This window comes from Apodemus sylvaticus, chromosome 3 (genome assembly GCF_947179515.1).
Source record: "Apodemus sylvaticus chromosome 3, mApoSyl1.1, whole genome shotgun sequence".
Taxonomy (NCBI): Eukaryota; Metazoa; Chordata; class Mammalia; order Rodentia; family Muridae; genus Apodemus; species Apodemus sylvaticus.
In genome coordinates, this window is record NC_067474.1 from 102617739 (window position 1) to 102634811 (window position 17073).

The window sequence follows — 17073 nt, forward strand, 5'->3', positions numbered from 1 at the left end:
CTTCCTTGATTCCCTTCCCAACCACAGAGTAATCTGTAGCTTTTCTATATCTCAGGGACCACCTTTTTTTTTTATCTTGTCACAACACTGAAGTTAAACAACACATGTCACCACTTCACCCAAAAGCGGTGTTTTCACTCTGCCCCTTCTTGATGGCCCAGTGGGGACCACCCTTAAGATAACTGTCACCCAGGGTTAGAGAGATGGCTCAGGGGTTAAGAGCACTTGTAGACTTAAATTCCGTTTCCAGGCACTTCCGGACTCTGGTGCGGCTGCACAGTGGTGGGAGGGCTGGGTCACGTGGGTGTCGCATTGCCCAGGCTTCTGGGGGTCCTGGCGTTCAATCCTGACCGGCTTGGAACCTCCCTGATGAGAGTCATACATTAGGGACCCCTACAGGTTCTCACTGAGCACAAAACCTGCCAGATCAGGCAGTTCACAGTTGCCTGGCTCTCCAGCTGTAGGTTGGATTCGGGACACCACACACACACACACACACACACACACACACACCTGCAGGCATTTGTGTGTGCACACATATAAATAATGAACTAAATGAAGAAAAAAAAAAGATAATTACTGCCCAGCATTTTGTTTGGGACAGCTTAGATGGACCATCAAAGGCTATAATGAATCATCCTAGTAGAGAAGGGATTAGGGCCTCTCAGAGTGAGTGTTGTGATTATAAAAAGAGAAAGACGCATAAGAATATGTTCTATGGGGGTGTGGTGAGGTGGGGGTAAGGGGGTTCCTCAGTGGGCCCATGCCAAGGCATCCCTTCCCCCTGAGGGACCAGCTACACAACAGTATGGTATAGCATAGAATAGAGTTTATTTAGGGCATGGGGAGGGGAGTTAAGAGAGTAGTAGAGGCAGAGAAGGGCAGAGAGAGGGAGAGAGCAGAGAAGTAGAGGCCGTCCATGAACACGTGGAAAGAGGGGGAGGCGTAAGAGGGTAAGGGAATAAGAGAGAGAGGAGGGGCAAGCAGCCCCTTTTATAATGGGCCACACCTATCTGGCTGTTTCTGGTAACTGTGGGGATGGAGTGGACAGAATACAAGAGTGTCCAGGGGAAAGGTCGCTGGGGTCAGAGTAGCTCCTGCTATTGCATCACAGACACACAGATCCTGATTCTGAATCCTGCTGTAGTCTATGCTGCCCTGGCATAGAAAGTTTTGTTTTAGCGAGGCGGTGGTGGCACACATCTGTAATCCCAGCACTTAGGAGGCAGAGGCAGGTGGATTTCTGAGTTCGAGGCCAGCCTGGTCTACAGAGTGAGTTCCAGGACAGCCAGGCTACACAGAGAAACCCTGTCTCGGGAAAAAAAAAAAAGTTTTGTTTTAATCTATGCTCATTTTATTGGAGTGAGGATTGAATCTAGGAACTCCTTGGATGCTAGATAAACACTCTAGTGCTGAGCTAAAAACCAAGCCCTCTGTTTATTTTTGAGATGGACTCTGAATATTGCTCACGATGGTCTTGAAGTCACTCTGTGGCCAAGTAAACCTTTGAACATGTCATACTCCTGCTCAGGCTTCATGAGTGACTGGGATTACAAATCTGCACCACTCGCCATTGTATAAAGGATTTTTAAAAATGCCCCTTGCCTGGTAGCACCAGGCTGGGTGTTCGGGAGGACCCTGCCTCCTTAAAAGCTTCCCGCCAAGCAGAAGCTAAATAAACCAGTTTGTTAAATCAGAGCTCTGGGGGCGGGAATCTCAAGCCAGCACTCTTCAGTTTCCCTCCGCCCTCCTCAAAGCCCGGGAATGCGGCAGGGCCTGACTGTACAGCTCTGGCCACCGAGGCAGCCAAATCACCGCAGAGCTGGCAGTATTGCGCTTCCTCACCAAGTTCTTGTGAAACAGTTAAAAGAGAAAGTGCCAAGCACGTCCTAGGTGGCTTCACTCCTGATCATGGACGAGCCATCAGACTGCACAGTGACAGCAGAAGCCCCAAGAAGCCGAAAAGTCTGCAAAAGGGACGGGAGGAGGTAGCCTGATTTGAGGAGGAGGGTGCCAGGAGAGCAGCCAATCCCGCGCTCCCCGGGAGGAAGAGGAGGAGCCAGAGCCCGTGGGCCCCGCTCTGCTCACTCCCGCGCGGCGCCGGCCCCGCAGTCTCCTCCCGGCCCCGCGCTGCGGCCCACTGTGGACTACCCCAGTGCAGACATGGCCTCGGGCTCCGCCTGCACAGCGGTGAAGGTGAGATCACCCTACAAGCTGCGAGTGGGCCACCCCTGCTCGGTTCCCTCCTGCCCCTCCATAGAGACCTTACCTTCGTGGCTGTGTCCCCAGCCCGATCGCTCCCCACCCACATCTGAGCCGGGAGAGACTGGGGGGGGGGGTGGCCGGCACCCACCGCCAGCGCACCCCGTTGTCCCCAGCCTTTGAACTCATCTGCATTCCGGGCCCGAGCGGTGGTAACCGGGGCTCTCTGATGGGGAGTGGGGTGACGGAGGGGGGACTGCGCCCCGCTGTCACCCTCATTTAGTACCACTCCCCCCTGGAGATGCTCCAGGCGGGAGCTGACGCGGGGCTCAGCTCCTGCGGCTGTGGCTGCGGCGCGCGGGTCCCTCTAGCCTTACCGGACTTGAGCTTCCGCTACTTTGACTCGGCCCACGTGGGAGAGCTGGCACTTGCTCTTTTGCACGCTTCAGCTTTTTCCCCTCCAAACTTAGATTTCCTTTTGCTTTGTTTTACCTCGGCAGCGCAGAGCTGTGGGAGCTCTGAGACTTTTGAAAACATTGAAATGGAGTGCGGACCGCTCCCAACCTGGAGGCCTCTATCTTTAAACTGCTTTGCAACCTTGAAAGTTAGAGCTATTTTCTCAGGCCTCAGGTCCCCAGAGATCTGGACACAAGGGACTCTTGTGCGCTGGGAACAGCTGGCCAGAGGAGAGCATGAGTTCTGAAAGTTGGAGTGAGCCTCCCCTGGGTCTTTTAAACACATCCTGATTGATGGGTAGAACGAGGCAAAACGGAGCACAGGAAAAACTGGTGGCTAACTCCTTTCTAGGCTGTTTATTATCAGCCAAGAACGCAGTTGATTTGATTCACTTTAGGAATTTCTAACCCGTGATAAAGGGAGTGCACTGTTTTCAGGCATCCTTTTTGATTGCCTGCAGTGCTGTTTGATTCCCTTGCAAGAGGCCCATCTCTGCATTTAGCCTGCAGCCTGCCAGGGCTTTGTTGACTGGGGCCTCGCAGGGGGTCATGAACCACTCAGGATGAGAGGAGGGGGTGAAGTTCTACACTCAGACACTCGGGCCAACTTTTTGTGTTTTCGATTTTGAAAAGGATTATTTACATTTGTAGAAAGCCATGGTTCCAGTCAGCAGGAATGGGGCAGAGAGGGTCTTCATTTCAACTCATCTGCATTCCGGTGGTAACAGGGGCTATGGTGGGGAGTGGGGTGGTGGAGGGGGGACTGGAACCCCGCTGACACCCTCCTTTAGTACCACTCCCCCTGGAGATGCTCAGCCCCTGCTGGCTGCAGCGCTGGTCTCTCTAGCCTAACTTGCTCTTCCTGCTACCTTGACTCGTCCCACGTGGGAGATCTGGCACTTGCAAGGTACAGTGGGTACTTATAAAATGGAGATTTTACCATATTGTAGGCGGGAAAGGCTAGTAATATGGTATCTGTATTGGGTATGATTGAGTTTTTAGGAGTGAGATAATTCCAAATGTCCATGGGTGTCATTCATTCGGCCACCCACACACACCTTTCTACCCTAACAGCATATATTAGGTGGGGCCAGATGTAGTAATTTGTTCTTAACTGAAAAAGGGGAATCGTGGCTTGTAAAAATCCAAGAAATTTCACTGAAGTAGAGGCCTATGATTTGAAGATAAATCTGTTTGTCATTGCTGTCCCACAATGCCAGTAAAACTGAATGGCTGGTGCTTCACTCAATCAACGCAGTCATACTATTCATGCAAGGACCAGCATATCTCAACAGAAAGAATTTGCTTTAGTCTAAGGTTAGCCTTCTGCCCAACACACAGTTTCCCTGCAAAATGAATGTGGTCCACTCAAGAGCAGAAAGAGCTTTGTCAATATTGAATGATATGTATCTTTTTATCTTGGCAAGCTTTTGAAATAAAACTTAGAGATATAAATGGTGCTAGGAATGCCTGCTGAGTTCTCTCCTTGAGATTGCAACAGGTGGGAGCATTGTTAACAAGCATGCATGTTGCCAGCACCGTGTTCCACAACCTGCTAAGGCAGCATCCCAAAGAGAAAATACGCAGGGTCCATATCCAGAGCGAAATAACCTTATAAAAGGCTATCTTAGCGCTAGAGTGAAGTGACTTTGGAGTGCTTGCAGCCCAAGTGTGAGAACGTGAACCGGGCCCCTCAACACCCATGTCAGGGAGCTGCTTGCAGACACCAGCATCAGCAGTCCTGCCAAGAGAGGCAGACACAGGGAGACGCTTGTGGTTGAAGACTGTTCAGCCTAACCAAATTGGTGAGCTCTTGATTCGATGACAATGCCTTTCTCACTGAAAGAGGGGTTAAGTTTAACTGAGGACGACACCTGATGTCTACCCCTGGCCTTTGCACACACACACACACACACACACACACTGCACACAAACTGTATTTTCTCTGTACATCAGGTCATAGAGGTAGATTGCTCACTTGAGATCCTAAGACCATGTAGATTCTTTCTTACGGATCTGAAGCTAACGCCCGTATTGATACAGATCCTAAATAATGACAGACTTAAAACCTGGCATTCCCAGCAAGTAGATGCAAGATAGTTCTTGGAGCTGAGACAGTGGTTTCGTTTGCTTTACTGTGAGTGAAGAGGGAATAGAGAGCTTGGGTGTGTGCGTACGCAGGCCACCTCTGCGGAAAACCACTGGGCATTCTCCAAGTGTAGGAGGCACACTGCGTGTCTGGCAGGTGGCTCGCAGCCTGACTCACTGTACCATTCCATCTGGTTCTGAGAAGCAACTGGTTTATTATGTACTTCAGTGACAACAGTCCCACACTGGACCTGAGACGCCTGGCCTCCTATGCCAATGCTGCCTATCTTGTATCAGCAGTGGACTCTGAGGGCAGTGAGCTGTAGGGTCCTCTGCTAGAAGTCCAGTGCTGATCACACCTTCTTTGAGATGTCAGATTTAAATACAGTAACATGCCGCACACCCAGCTCAGTGCTTGCTCCGTTAATGCTAACTCTGGGACCTTCCTTTGCAAATGGAAATATTACTAGGGGTTCGAGCTTAAATCCAGTACCATTGGATTAAGAGATATGATGGACCTTTCAGATGAAACGCAGCCGGTTTTGTATGGGCAGTCTAATGTTTATTATCTCAATGTAATCCATCTGTCTACTGGTAGAATCCTTCCCAGAAATACTTATTGGAAACCTGCCAGGCTCTGAGAATGCACAGTTGAGTAAAACAGTGTTCCTGTTTTCTTTAAGTTTGTCTTATATTGGAGCTGGAAGACTTAATGAGGGAGCTCGTGGAGTCAGGGGAGTGGCAGAAAAGGCCTTTAGGCGGTGGTTTCCAAGCTCTGCTGCCAGCCTGGTTGTTTGAGGAGATGATGATGGGGTGGCTGGGGATGATGACGTCATGGTTATACCGCTTCCTTGATGGCAACAGCATCTTTGTGAAAGGCATCAGGTCCTGAGAGCCACACGGTTCTGCCAGTTAAGGGACCTTCTGTGAACCCAAGGGCTCTCCCAGACACTAAACTGGCCATAATCTTGAGTTCTCCAAGGGCCTGCAGATTGTGAGAAATATGATTGTAAGTCTGATTTTCTTATAGCTACTTTAGGCACATTGAAGACAAGCTAATAGTTGAAATGATGATAAAGAGCCTGAGATTGCATGGACAGCTAGGACTGAGGAAGGTCTGGGGAAGGGTTGAGCATCACTGCCTTGAAGTAGACACATCTCATGATCATGAGAATTAGTTGGGTGCAGGCCTTCAGGAGAGAAACCACAGTAGAGAATTTGCCAGCACCCTGAGGTGAGGGAGGCAGAGTTTTAAGACAATCTTAAACTATGTAGAGCACATAGTGAGTTCTAGGTCAACTATAGCTACAGTAAGACCCTGTCTCAAAAGAAAAAAAAAAAGGCTAACAATATTTGGATTTGATTCTAAATGCTTTGGAAGCCATTTAAGGATTGTGAACAAAGAGGTAGTGTCTGATTTATATTTCTAAGTGATTCCTTGGCTGCTCTGTACAGAATTGCCTGTACTGGGCAACGGACAACTTCTGGCCAGAAGCCATGGGACGTGTGCCAGTCTGTGCTGGCAGCTGTAGAAGTAGTGAGGCTCTGCAGGCAGAGTAGAGATAGGGTGGGGGGGTAGCAGTGGGGAAAGGGTGCTTCCTGTGTCTGCTTTCCAACCCAAAAGGTGCTGAGGAGCCCTTTCCAGAGAGAAGCAAGGAGGAGAAGCAAGGAGATTCCTTCCACTAACACGTTTCTGAGTGGGCTCTCAAGCGTGAGGTGTGAGGGTCTCTTTATTTAGCAGAAGAGCTGTGGAGTACATCCGGGTTTTAAGGGTAAGTTAAATGGAGACAGCAGGGGGCACATTGCCCAGGAGGACTTGAGAGAAACCTTGTCCAGGTTTAACCATGACCGGCTGTGTGCTTGACCCGTATAGAAGGTGAAGCAAATCTTTGGCTTCCAGAGAGGGAGGGGGGTCTGGAGAGCTGCTTCAGTGATCCAAGATAGGCCCGTGCCTAGTTTCTCCTCTGGGAGGTAAAAAATGTTAATCATGTGTAGATGGATAGAAAGGGAATATGGTCCCTTTGTGGGTCAGTGGTAGACTTCAGAGTCAGAATGTCCTGGTCTGGAGGATGGCTTTTAAAACTCTTCTCTGGACTGCCTTGAACCTGGCTGCCACTGTTCTGTAGAATCATCCTGAGCTTTGCAGTACAGAGCATACACTTAGCCTCTCCGGACAGAGTGCCAACGGTACCGCCTCCCTCATGTGGCAAACAGACGGGTACACACTGGGTTACCTACTCTCAGACGCCCCACGGAAAGCTGTTTCATATTTGGTTAAAGACCCCTGGGCCATTGCCTTCGAGACTGCCTGGTAAGGAGACATAGGAACACACACACACGCACATGCGTGTAAAAAGAAAGTCATACGCTCCTAGGCTGAGTTTTCCTTGAGCTTTGTATTAGCCCAAATGTGAGTATTCTTATCTGAGCCGACTTTCTTGAGCCCAGTGACAAGTACTTGCCAGTTTCAGTAAGAGGCACCAAGAGCTCTCCACAATTTCCATGCTGGTTCTATGAGCTAATTAAAAGTCTGACCCACATAGAAAATAAACAGATAACATCAATGTTTGTATGTGATGGAGCGGAGAGCCTTAGACCCTTAACTAGGATCTTGGGCAGGAAGAAGGCACGCTTCCGGAGACATCCGCATGCCTGCCCACCCGCCCGCCTGCCTGCTGCCCGCCTGCCCACCTGCCCGCCCGCCTGCCTGCCTGCCTGCCCGCCTGCCTGCCTGCTTTACACTCATGCCCTCGGTCAGCACACCCTTACACCCTTCTCCCTCTTGACTCCCTGCTCTCGGAACCCTCGGGAGTCCGTGAACAGCCCATCCAGATGGTCTAGGGTAGACCCCCCATCTCACTTTAAGTTTATTTACATGGAATGATATTTATAAGTTCTGGGTTGGGGTGTAAACATCTTTTTGGAGGAGCCTCTTGACTATCCCCTGAGAACCCGCATGCGAAAGGTTGCAGCCTGTTATGCTGTGGGAGATGGAACACATGGGTCAGCTCTGTGAGGAGGACCACTGCCATGGGTATTGGGACCTCAAATGCCGGGTATGCTTCCTTACCGCTGTGGTTGGAGCAGCTTCCCCTCCTCCCCTTTCCTCTCCCCTCCCCTCCTCCCTCACCCTTCTCTCCTTCCCACCCATCCCCTCTTCTCTCTCTCCTCTCTCTCCTCTCTCTCCCCTTCCCTCCTCTCCCCTCTTCCCTCTCCCCTCCCCTCCCCTCCTCTCCCTTTGGATAAAATGTATTGTCCATGAGTCAGATCCTCTGCAGTTTGGGGTCTGATATCTGACCTACAGGGGCTGCTGATACCCATCAGCTGAGGAGTCAGGAACTTAAGCCACACCCTGCCTTTCCTCCACAAGCAAAAGAGACCTGGAAGGAATGCAGCGAGTTTTGAGGAAGATGCTCCTCAGAAACCAGATAGTCAATTTCAGGTCTGAAATATACGAGCTTCCGAGTCCCGAGAGGCTGCTGGGATCTTGCAGGCTTTCCAGACTCCTCTGACTTCTGTGAAGGTGTTAGGTTGCTAGGATGGCGTTAGCACAACTCAATGGGCTGGAGAGCCTGCTCAACAGACAGCATCTCATGGTGCTGGAGGCTGGTTGTCCCAGGTAACCAGAGCATTGCCAGGAGGGTTGGTTTCTTCTGTGGTAACCCTCGTTGATGTCTGGATTTGGAGTAGCCGTGTTTTCCAAATATTTTGACCAAAAAAAAAAAAAAAAAAAAAAAAAAAAATTCCAAAGCAAACTCATTTTGAGCCAAAATGAGTTGCCTACCAGGAACATGGATACAAGTGACCCCAAAGGAAATGTTGCAGTGTATCTATCAATGGTTTCATGAAGTTTATTTTGTTACAGGATAAAATTCAAATACATTGGTGGGAACTGAGATTAGACAACCTACAGCAGAGCAGGGAGCCCCTCAGTCCATCTGATGATGGTCTTAGCTTCCAGTTACTAGAACTTAGTGGTCTGCTAAACCAGATCATTCCAGAAGGTGTCACCTCCTGGTGACTAGGATGTTAGATAAGATGTGGGTAGACAAGAGAACCAGAGGTATGACCTACGATCTGGCTCTGCAACAACTCAGAAGTTCTAATCAGTCCTTCAGCCTTGTCGAATCTTTAAGCTGGGAGTGGCCTCTTTTCTGGGAGCTTCAGTGCACAGACTCTTCCTTCTGGGTCTCTTTGTCTTTCTCTGTTGCAGTGTCTTTTGGTAAGTGCACTATTTTTTTTTTTTTTTTTGTTCAACCTTGTCTCCAAATACACTCAGGTACCGAGCATCACGATAGGTTTGGACTGGGGCACAGTTTGGCCCATAGGCATTCCCTGTGGAGAAAGCTTACTACCTTTTACTGGTTTTACTGCTGTGAACAGACATTACAACCAAGGCAATTCTTATAAGGGCAACATTTAATTGGGGCTGGCTTACAGGTTCAGAGGTTCAGTCCATTATCATCAAGGCAGGAACATGGCAGCATCCAAGCAGGCATGGTGCAGGAGGAGCTGAGAGTTCTACATCTTCAGCTGAAGGCTGCTAGCAGAATACTCACTTCCAGGCAGCTAGAATGAGGGTCTTAAAGCCCACATCCACAGTGACACAGCTACTCCAACAGGGCCACATCTTCTAATAGTGCCACTCTCTGGGCCAAGCATATACAAACTGTATATGGGCTTATATACTTACTTTGGGCATATGTTGTTTAGTTCCTATTGCAGGTTTTGTACAGACCTTCCAGGCTTAAGCATGTGACCTCTTGATCCCCATAAATCTGGACTTTCTATTTTCAGTGGGCTCCTATAAGACCACACACATAGCACCTCCATATTTGTTTGGTGGTAACTGGAACTGAAGGACTGAAATCCCAGACCCCCCCCCCCCCAAGCTGTCTTTCCTCATCTTGAACTTGACATGCTCAAAAGCTGTCCATCTTCCTGACAGGAGTTAATCTCAGCTGTTCTGCCTTTGGTATTTTGAATGTACATCCGGGAGGCTAGTCTGAGCCCAGGCGAGGTAGGCAATGTCCTGGTTTTGAGGTACCAGGGGAAGTGCACAGGGTACCTCAAGACAGACCGGTAGGTAACATCTCCTGTTTCAGAGAAAGTAGCTCTAAGGTACAGTGTCACGGACATTCTTTTTGAGGTGACCAGTGGGAAATTGGGAACAATTATGAGCAATTAAACATGTCCGTCTTTCAGAAACCTTGTTTTGTGTAGTGAAGACTTACTTCCTGGATGTGCAGAGTTGAGCCATGAGTTCTGTGTCAGCCTTTCACCCCATTTTTAGGCATTCTGGAGTCACCTGGATGTGGGATCTGGCCAGGTCTTCCTGCCTCCTAAGTATGGATGGCAGTTATGTCAGTAGTGTCCTCGGTCGTGGCTCTCAACCTGTGGGTCACCACCACTTTGGGTCCTGCGTATCAGATATTTACATTAAGTTTTATAACATCAAAACTAATTATAAAATAACAAATAATTTTATGGTTGGTGGTCACAGGTCAGGAACTGCATTAAAGGGTCACAACATTGGGACAGTTGAGACCTACTACCTTAGATGCTCACCCAGCTCCCATATTCTCTGTATAGTGTATTCCGTCACCTTGAGCAAAAGCTTGTCTTGACCAAGGGTCAGTCTCTTTGTATCGTAGAAACAGTGACTCTTCCTAGTAGACTTTCAGCTCCTGGAAGACCCTAGAGGATGTTGGGAGTTGGCACGTGGTGCTCAAGCTGGAAAACGTGTTGCTGCTCTTTTTGTACAGCAGGAATTATGCTGTAGGGCCTGCGTAAGAGTGTCTGTGAAAGTCAGATAGGGTGCGGCCCCTGAAGCACTCAGCACTAACCTAGGGTGAAGAGCTTGGGAGCTTCATCCAGCTGTACTTCGCGTGTACCACCAGCAGGTGGTGATGTTGGCCACGTATTGGCATTGCAGGCCTCCATCCGCAAGGCCCGTTCCCTGGATTGACAGTCCAGGGTTCAGTTGGGGCTCCGGTTTCCAGTAGCAGGTGTAGGTTTAGGTGTAGGTGCGAGTTTCCATTAACAGTATGAGCCCGCTGGATGACCGGGTGGGCTTTGTAGACAGCTGTGGTCATCCTGGTCAGTTTGCTTCCGTGAAGAGTACTATCTACTCCTCTCTGAGGGCTGAGATACTGAACGGAAGTTAAAGCTGGCAGATACGGGAGTACGGGCTTCAGGAGCTAGCCTGTTCCGGTTGCTGCTTTCGTACTGTACTAGCTGCATCCTGAGAGTGATTCTGAAACAAGGTGAGATCTGTTTGTATTCAAACCCGAAATCTCAGTGTTGACTCAAAATCTGAGATCGTGTAGCCTAGGGAACATCTTGAAATGACTGAGCAAAGTGCTCATAAATAAAAAGTTTGAAGTTTTTAATTTGTTTGACTTTTGACTTTTGTTTTCATGTTTGTAGCTCAGGCTGGCCACAGGCTCCCTATATTTTGGAAGATAACCAAGCCCAGTAGCTAAATTCCCAATAAGTCAAGTGATGGTAGGTTCGTGTTGCTCTTTCTTGTGCCCAGTGTGAGGACATGGGCCGGACAGTCTGTAGCCAGATACATGAAAGATACAATGGGGAAGCCATGCCAGAAGAAGCGCTAGGATTTTGTAAAACAGAGTGATTTTATAGATTTGTTGATCTTATTATTGAACAAATAACTGTTGTTGACTTGAAAACACCAATGTACTGATTGGTCAGTCTTTCCCATTTAGTTGATAAAAAAATACATCTGCTGTAATTTCAATAATGTACCACGAGGTGGCACCAATGTCAACTGTTTTAGCCAGCAGGAAGTGTAAATCCACCATTCTACAGCAAAATCTCACAAATGCTTTGTTTTGGAACTTTACTCTGTCGAGTCAGAAACTTCTATTTTATTTTGCAAAAATATTATTCAGTGACACCTTTACACCTTTTTGTTGTAAAAAGTGCTGGGTCGTTTTCTATGAGGTTTCTCCCCAAAGTCCCATGTTATGGCCTGCTTGTTTGAGTCCTGTCTTCTTTAGGGAGAGTCAACACAGGAAAAACTTTCGTAGTAGTAAGGTTTCTTAGTTTTTTTTTAATGTTAAGACGTTAATATTTGTCTTTGTAATTGTTTTTGTTTGTTTTCTTAGACTTTGTTAGATCAGCTCAATTGTTTTTGAAAGGTTCATCTATTTTTATTTTATGTGCATTGGTGTTTTGTCTGCATGTGTCTGTGCACCACATATGCCCATTGCCATCAGCAGCCAAAAGAAGGTGTCGGATCTCCTGGAACTGGGGTGTGGACGGTTGCTGAGAGTGATCTTAACTGTTGAGCCATCTCTCCTCCAGACGAACTCAAAGGTTTCTTTCTCCACCTTTTCCAAGAACATGGATTTCCAAGAAGTTCCAGGAAACTGAAAAAAAGATGCTTGAATTTAATAGTTAAAACTACTTCAAATAAATATTTGAATTATACACTGTATGAAATACCATCTGCTATCTATGCATACATATGAACAGCACTTTGATTTAGTAAACATATATGTTAGTATGAGCTTGTCCGGTCACTCATCTTTAATCTGTATTCCCTTCCGGATGGTTATAGTGGCATAAAAAGAAAATTTCTTATTTTATATCATGGTATAATAAAAAGAAACAATTATCAAAGAAATAGGCCTAGGTTTATATATCAAGCTTTCTTTACTCCATAGTAAATGTGGTAGAGACGCAACCTTGATCAGAAAGACCTTTTTACAAATTTAGGACTCGATTTCTAACCTAAAAGTCGCATTCTATTTATTTGTAATTTAATTGGGAATAAATGTGGTATGATTGGAAACAGTGGGCTATGATTTGGCTATTTCAAGAATAGAGAAGACCATCATGTTTTATTGTTTTGTTTGGGTTTTTTTTGCTTTTATTCTTTTTACTAAAAGGCCGTTGCATGTTTGCCTTTCTTCAGTAATTTTCAGAGTTGCTTCCTTCTGTTCAGGGATTGGTAGGAATGGGAATGGGCCTGTAGATATGGTTAGTCTTTGCTTAAAATAAAGCATGACCAGATATGATAGTTGTCTTTCTTCTCTTTTCTTCCCTAGATTGGAATAATTGGTGGAACAGGCTTGGATGATCCTGAAATTTTAGAAGGAAGAACTGAAAAATATGTGGATACGCCATTCGGCAAGGTTAGTTAGTGCCCGGCTGACGAGTGCTGCCTGTGCCGATGCTTATTACCAGCTTGGCTTTTTGTTTTGTTTTGCTTTTGCTTTTTACTAAGTTGTTTGCTCACTTTACATCCTCTCCCTCCTCTGGTCCAGTCCCTCTCTTTTACCCCGGCCCCGCCCCCATCCCCCTGTCCACTCTCCTCCACAGAGAAGGGTGGGGTTCCATACTCATCACCCACCCAGCCCCTGCACGTCAGGCCGGAGCTAGGTGTATCCTCTTCCACTGAGGCTCGACGGGGCAGCCCGGTTAGAGAAAGGGACCTGAAGGCAGTGTCGTCAGATAGCCTGTAGGAAAATTCAGCTGCGCAACTGCTGCACAAGGGCAGAGGGCCTGGGGCCATCCCGAGCTGCGAGCTCTCTGGTTGGCACTTCGGTTTCTGTGAGCCCCGTGGGCCCAGGTTAGAGTCTGTGGGTTTTCTGGTGGTGTCCTTGACCTCTCTGGCTCCCTAAATCCTCCCCGGTCTTCCACAGGATGCCCCAATCTCTATTCGGTGTTTGGCTCTGGGTCTCTACATTAGCTCCTAGCAGCTGCTGCATTACACCCCTTCTATAACATTTTAGGTTCCTTTCTGACAATATAGCAGGATCTAAATAATACTGTCAGGAGGGGGTTCCCTCTCATGGTGTGGGTCTCAAGCTGGGCCAGTCATGGACTGCCCCTTCCCTTACCCCTGCATGTCCTGTGGGCAGGAAAAATTGTGGGTCTAAGGTTTTGTGACTGGTTTGGTGTCCCAGTCCCTGTATTGGAAGTCTTACCTGTTACAGAAGATGGCTGGTTTGGGTTCCAATCGCCCATTGCTAGGAAACCTTAGCCAGGGTCACCCTCCCAGATTCCTGGGAGTTTTCGTTGTCCTAGGTTTCTAGCTCATTCCAGAGATACCACCCCTAATCCAGTTGTCTCTCCCAGTGCTCCCTCCGTCTCCCTCCACATGGTCCTCCTGTTCCCATCCCTCCCTCCTCCCTCCACAGTCCACTCCTTCTATACCTCCCACCATGCCTAATCTATTTCCCCCTTCTCAGTAAGATTCAAGTGTGATCTTCTTGGGCCGTTCTTGTTACTTACCTTTTGTGGGTCTACGATTTGTAGCATGGTTATCCTGTACTTGATGACTAATACCCACTTATAAGTGGATACATACCATGTTTGTCTTTCTGAATCTGGGTCACCTCACTCAGGGTGATATTCTCAAGTTCCATCCATTTGCATGCAGATTTCATGCTGTCTTTGTTTTTAATAGCTGAGCAGTATTCCATTGTATAAATGTACCACATTTTCTGTATCCATTCTTCAGTTGAGAGATATCTAGGTTATTTCAGGTTTCTGGCTATTACAAATAAAACTGCTTTGAACATGCTCTGTTGAGAATTCCAATTAGCTTTGTACCCCTTTTCTTAATTGGGTTAATTGGTTTGTTGGTATCTAGTTTCTTTCTTTTTTTTTCCGAATTTCCGATTTTTTTTTTTTTGTATACAAGAAATAAAAGCACTTTATAGCTTAAACATTTAAATGAGTCACTCCTTGGTACTTGAACTCAGGCCTTTGAGCATGCTAAGCAAGCACTGTGTAGACTGAGCTACACTCCTATCTGGCTTCATTTTGCTTATTTCTGCCACCTGAGATTGAATCCAGGGTCTTTCCATGCTAGGCAAGAATGTTTTTACTTTTGTTTTTCTTTTTTTTTTTATTCGATATATTTTTTATTTACATTTCAAATGATTTCCCCTTTTCTAGCCCCCCACTCCCCTAAAGTCCCATAAGCCCCCTTCTCTCCCCCTGTCCTCCCACCCACCCCTTCCCACTTCCCCGGTATCTAGTTTCTTAAGTTCTCTATATATTTTGGATATCAGGCCTCTGTTTGTGTGGGGTTGGTTAAAAATCTTTTCCCACTCGGTAGGCTGCCATTTTGTCTTTTTTTTCTATATTCTTTTTTATTATTTTCTATATTCTTTGTTTGCGTTCCAAATGATTTTCCCTTTCCCGGTTCCCCCCTCCCCATAAGTCCCATAAGACCTCTTACTTCCACCTGTTCCCCAATCAACTCCCTCCCAATTCTCCGTCCTGGTACTCCCCTACAGTGCTGCATCAAGCCTTTCCAGGACCAGGGCCCTCTCCTTCCTTCTTCTTGGGAATGATTTGATATGTTAATTGTGTCTTGGGTATTCTGAGCTTTGGGGCTAATATCCACTTATCAGTGACTGCATTCCATGTGTGTTCTTTTGTGAATGGGTTACCTCACTTAGGATGATATTTTCCAGATCCAACCATTTACCTAAGAATTTCATGAATTCATTGTTTTTAATTGCTGAGTAGAATTCCATTGTGTAAATATACCACATTTTCTGTATCCATTCCTCCATTGAGGGACATCTGGGTTCTTATAAATAAGGCTGCTATGAAGACCTAATGATTCTTTGGATTTCCTTGGTGTCTATTATTATAACCACCTTTTTTTTTTTCTGGTTTCCTTAATTTGGATATTCTCTCTCTCTGCCTTTTAGTTAGATTTTCTCAAAGAACCAGTTCTTAGTTTCATTGATTCTTTGTATTGTTCTCTTTGTTTCTATTTTATTTATTTCAGCCCAAAGTTTGATCATTTCCTGCAGTCTCCTCTTGGGTGTGTTTGCTTCTTTGTTCCAGAGCTTTCATGTGTGCTGTTAAGCTGCTGGTATGCGATCTCACTAAACCCTTTATGAAGGCACTCAGTTATTTCCTCCTAGCAGTGTTTTCATCCATTTGGGTATGTTGTGCATTCATTTTTGTTGAATTCTAGAAAGTTTTTAATTTAAATTTAAAATTTAAAGTTTTAAATTTCTTTATTTCTTTGACCCAGTGCTCACTGAGGAGAGAGTTGTTCAGTTCCATGAGTGTGTAGGCTTTCTGTTGAAACCCGGCTTTAATCCATGGTGGTCTGATGAAATACTGGGGCTATTTCACTTTCCTTCTATCTGTTGAAACATGCTTTGCAACCAAGTATATAATCAATATTGGAGAATGTTCCCTGAGGTGCTAAGAAGGTATATTCTTTTGTATTTTTTTTTTAATCGAGAGTAACTGTTGGGTTTTTTTGTGGCCAGGGGTCCTAGCACTGGATTTCCTCAGCCGAGATGTCCATCAGGCTACAGGAGACTGGTGACATACATGATCTTGAACACACATGTGACTTCTTGGTTTGCCCTTCTAGAAGTCAAGATGTTCATTTTCCATTCAAACCTGTTTCTAATTTAGAGTCACACCATGGACTGGTGACCGACCGACCAGCTGCCAGATAGGCTGACTAGATGATGAGTCAGTACGAAGTGACATTTTCTGACCCAAATGAGCCAGATACTATCCTGCTGAGGCTGTGTGAGTAGGGTATCCACATTCCTAATTCCACATCGCCTCTTCCAGTCACTGACATTCCTCTGACCCTCCGACAAGAGCTTGCAACCGGCCACGCCCTCCTTCCCAGCTAAGGTCTTTCTTTACCTGACCTGGGTTCTTCTAAGTCTGTTCTCATTTTGCTCGTAGCCTCGGACTTTCTTACTGACCTTGGTTCTCCGTGTTTTCCCTGTGACACTTTAAGTGGCCGACTCAGGCCTGGCTATCGCAAGCAGTCGGTTCTGTCACCGAGTTCTTGGTGCCCCCCACAGTGTTTTCTTAACCCCTCAGCCCTCGACTCTCACACCAATTCTTGAATCATACAAATGCCATTGACACATGTAAAAGTCTCCTGGGGCGCTTGCGGCCTTCAGAGCCTGCTGGGTCCACGATAGCAGAGAGCTCAGTCAGTACTGATTGGCCATGATGTTGCTCATTAAAAATCTAAACTCCTTTCCCTGTGCTGAATCTTCCAACTCCAAGTTTTCACCAATCTGTTGTGGTTCAAACGATTCCAACTTGTAAGAACTGTCTGCACGTTTTAATATTACTGAGTTGTAACTGTTTGTTTTGCATTGCGTGCAGCCATCTGATGCTTTGATTTTGGGGAAGATAAAGAACGTTGATTGTGTGCTTCTTGCAAGGTAAAGTATTTTAAGTTGGGTTTTTGTTTTGTTTTTTTTATTTTTAAACATTACTACGTCGGGAGAATTTAAATTTAACTTAAAGTCTGGGAACAGGTAATAATAATGTAGGTGTGAGTTAT

At 46.6% G+C, this 17073-nt stretch overlaps 1 protein-coding gene across 1 annotated transcript in view; it reads left to right on the forward strand.

The window, feature by feature from the left end:
* The first annotated feature begins 1999 nt into the window (after window positions 1-1999).
* Mtap (methylthioadenosine phosphorylase) overlaps window positions 2000-17073 on the forward strand; it is a 46220-nt gene continuing 31146 nt past the window's right edge. The window contains exons 1-3 of the mRNA XM_052176752.1: window positions 2000-2196; window positions 12821-12907; window positions 16893-16951. Of these exons, the coding sequence (XP_052032712.1) occupies window positions 2164-2196; window positions 12821-12907; window positions 16893-16951 (179 nt within the window). The 5' untranslated portion in view covers window positions 2000-2163. The remainder of the gene's footprint in view (window positions 2197-12820; window positions 12908-16892; window positions 16952-17073) is intronic.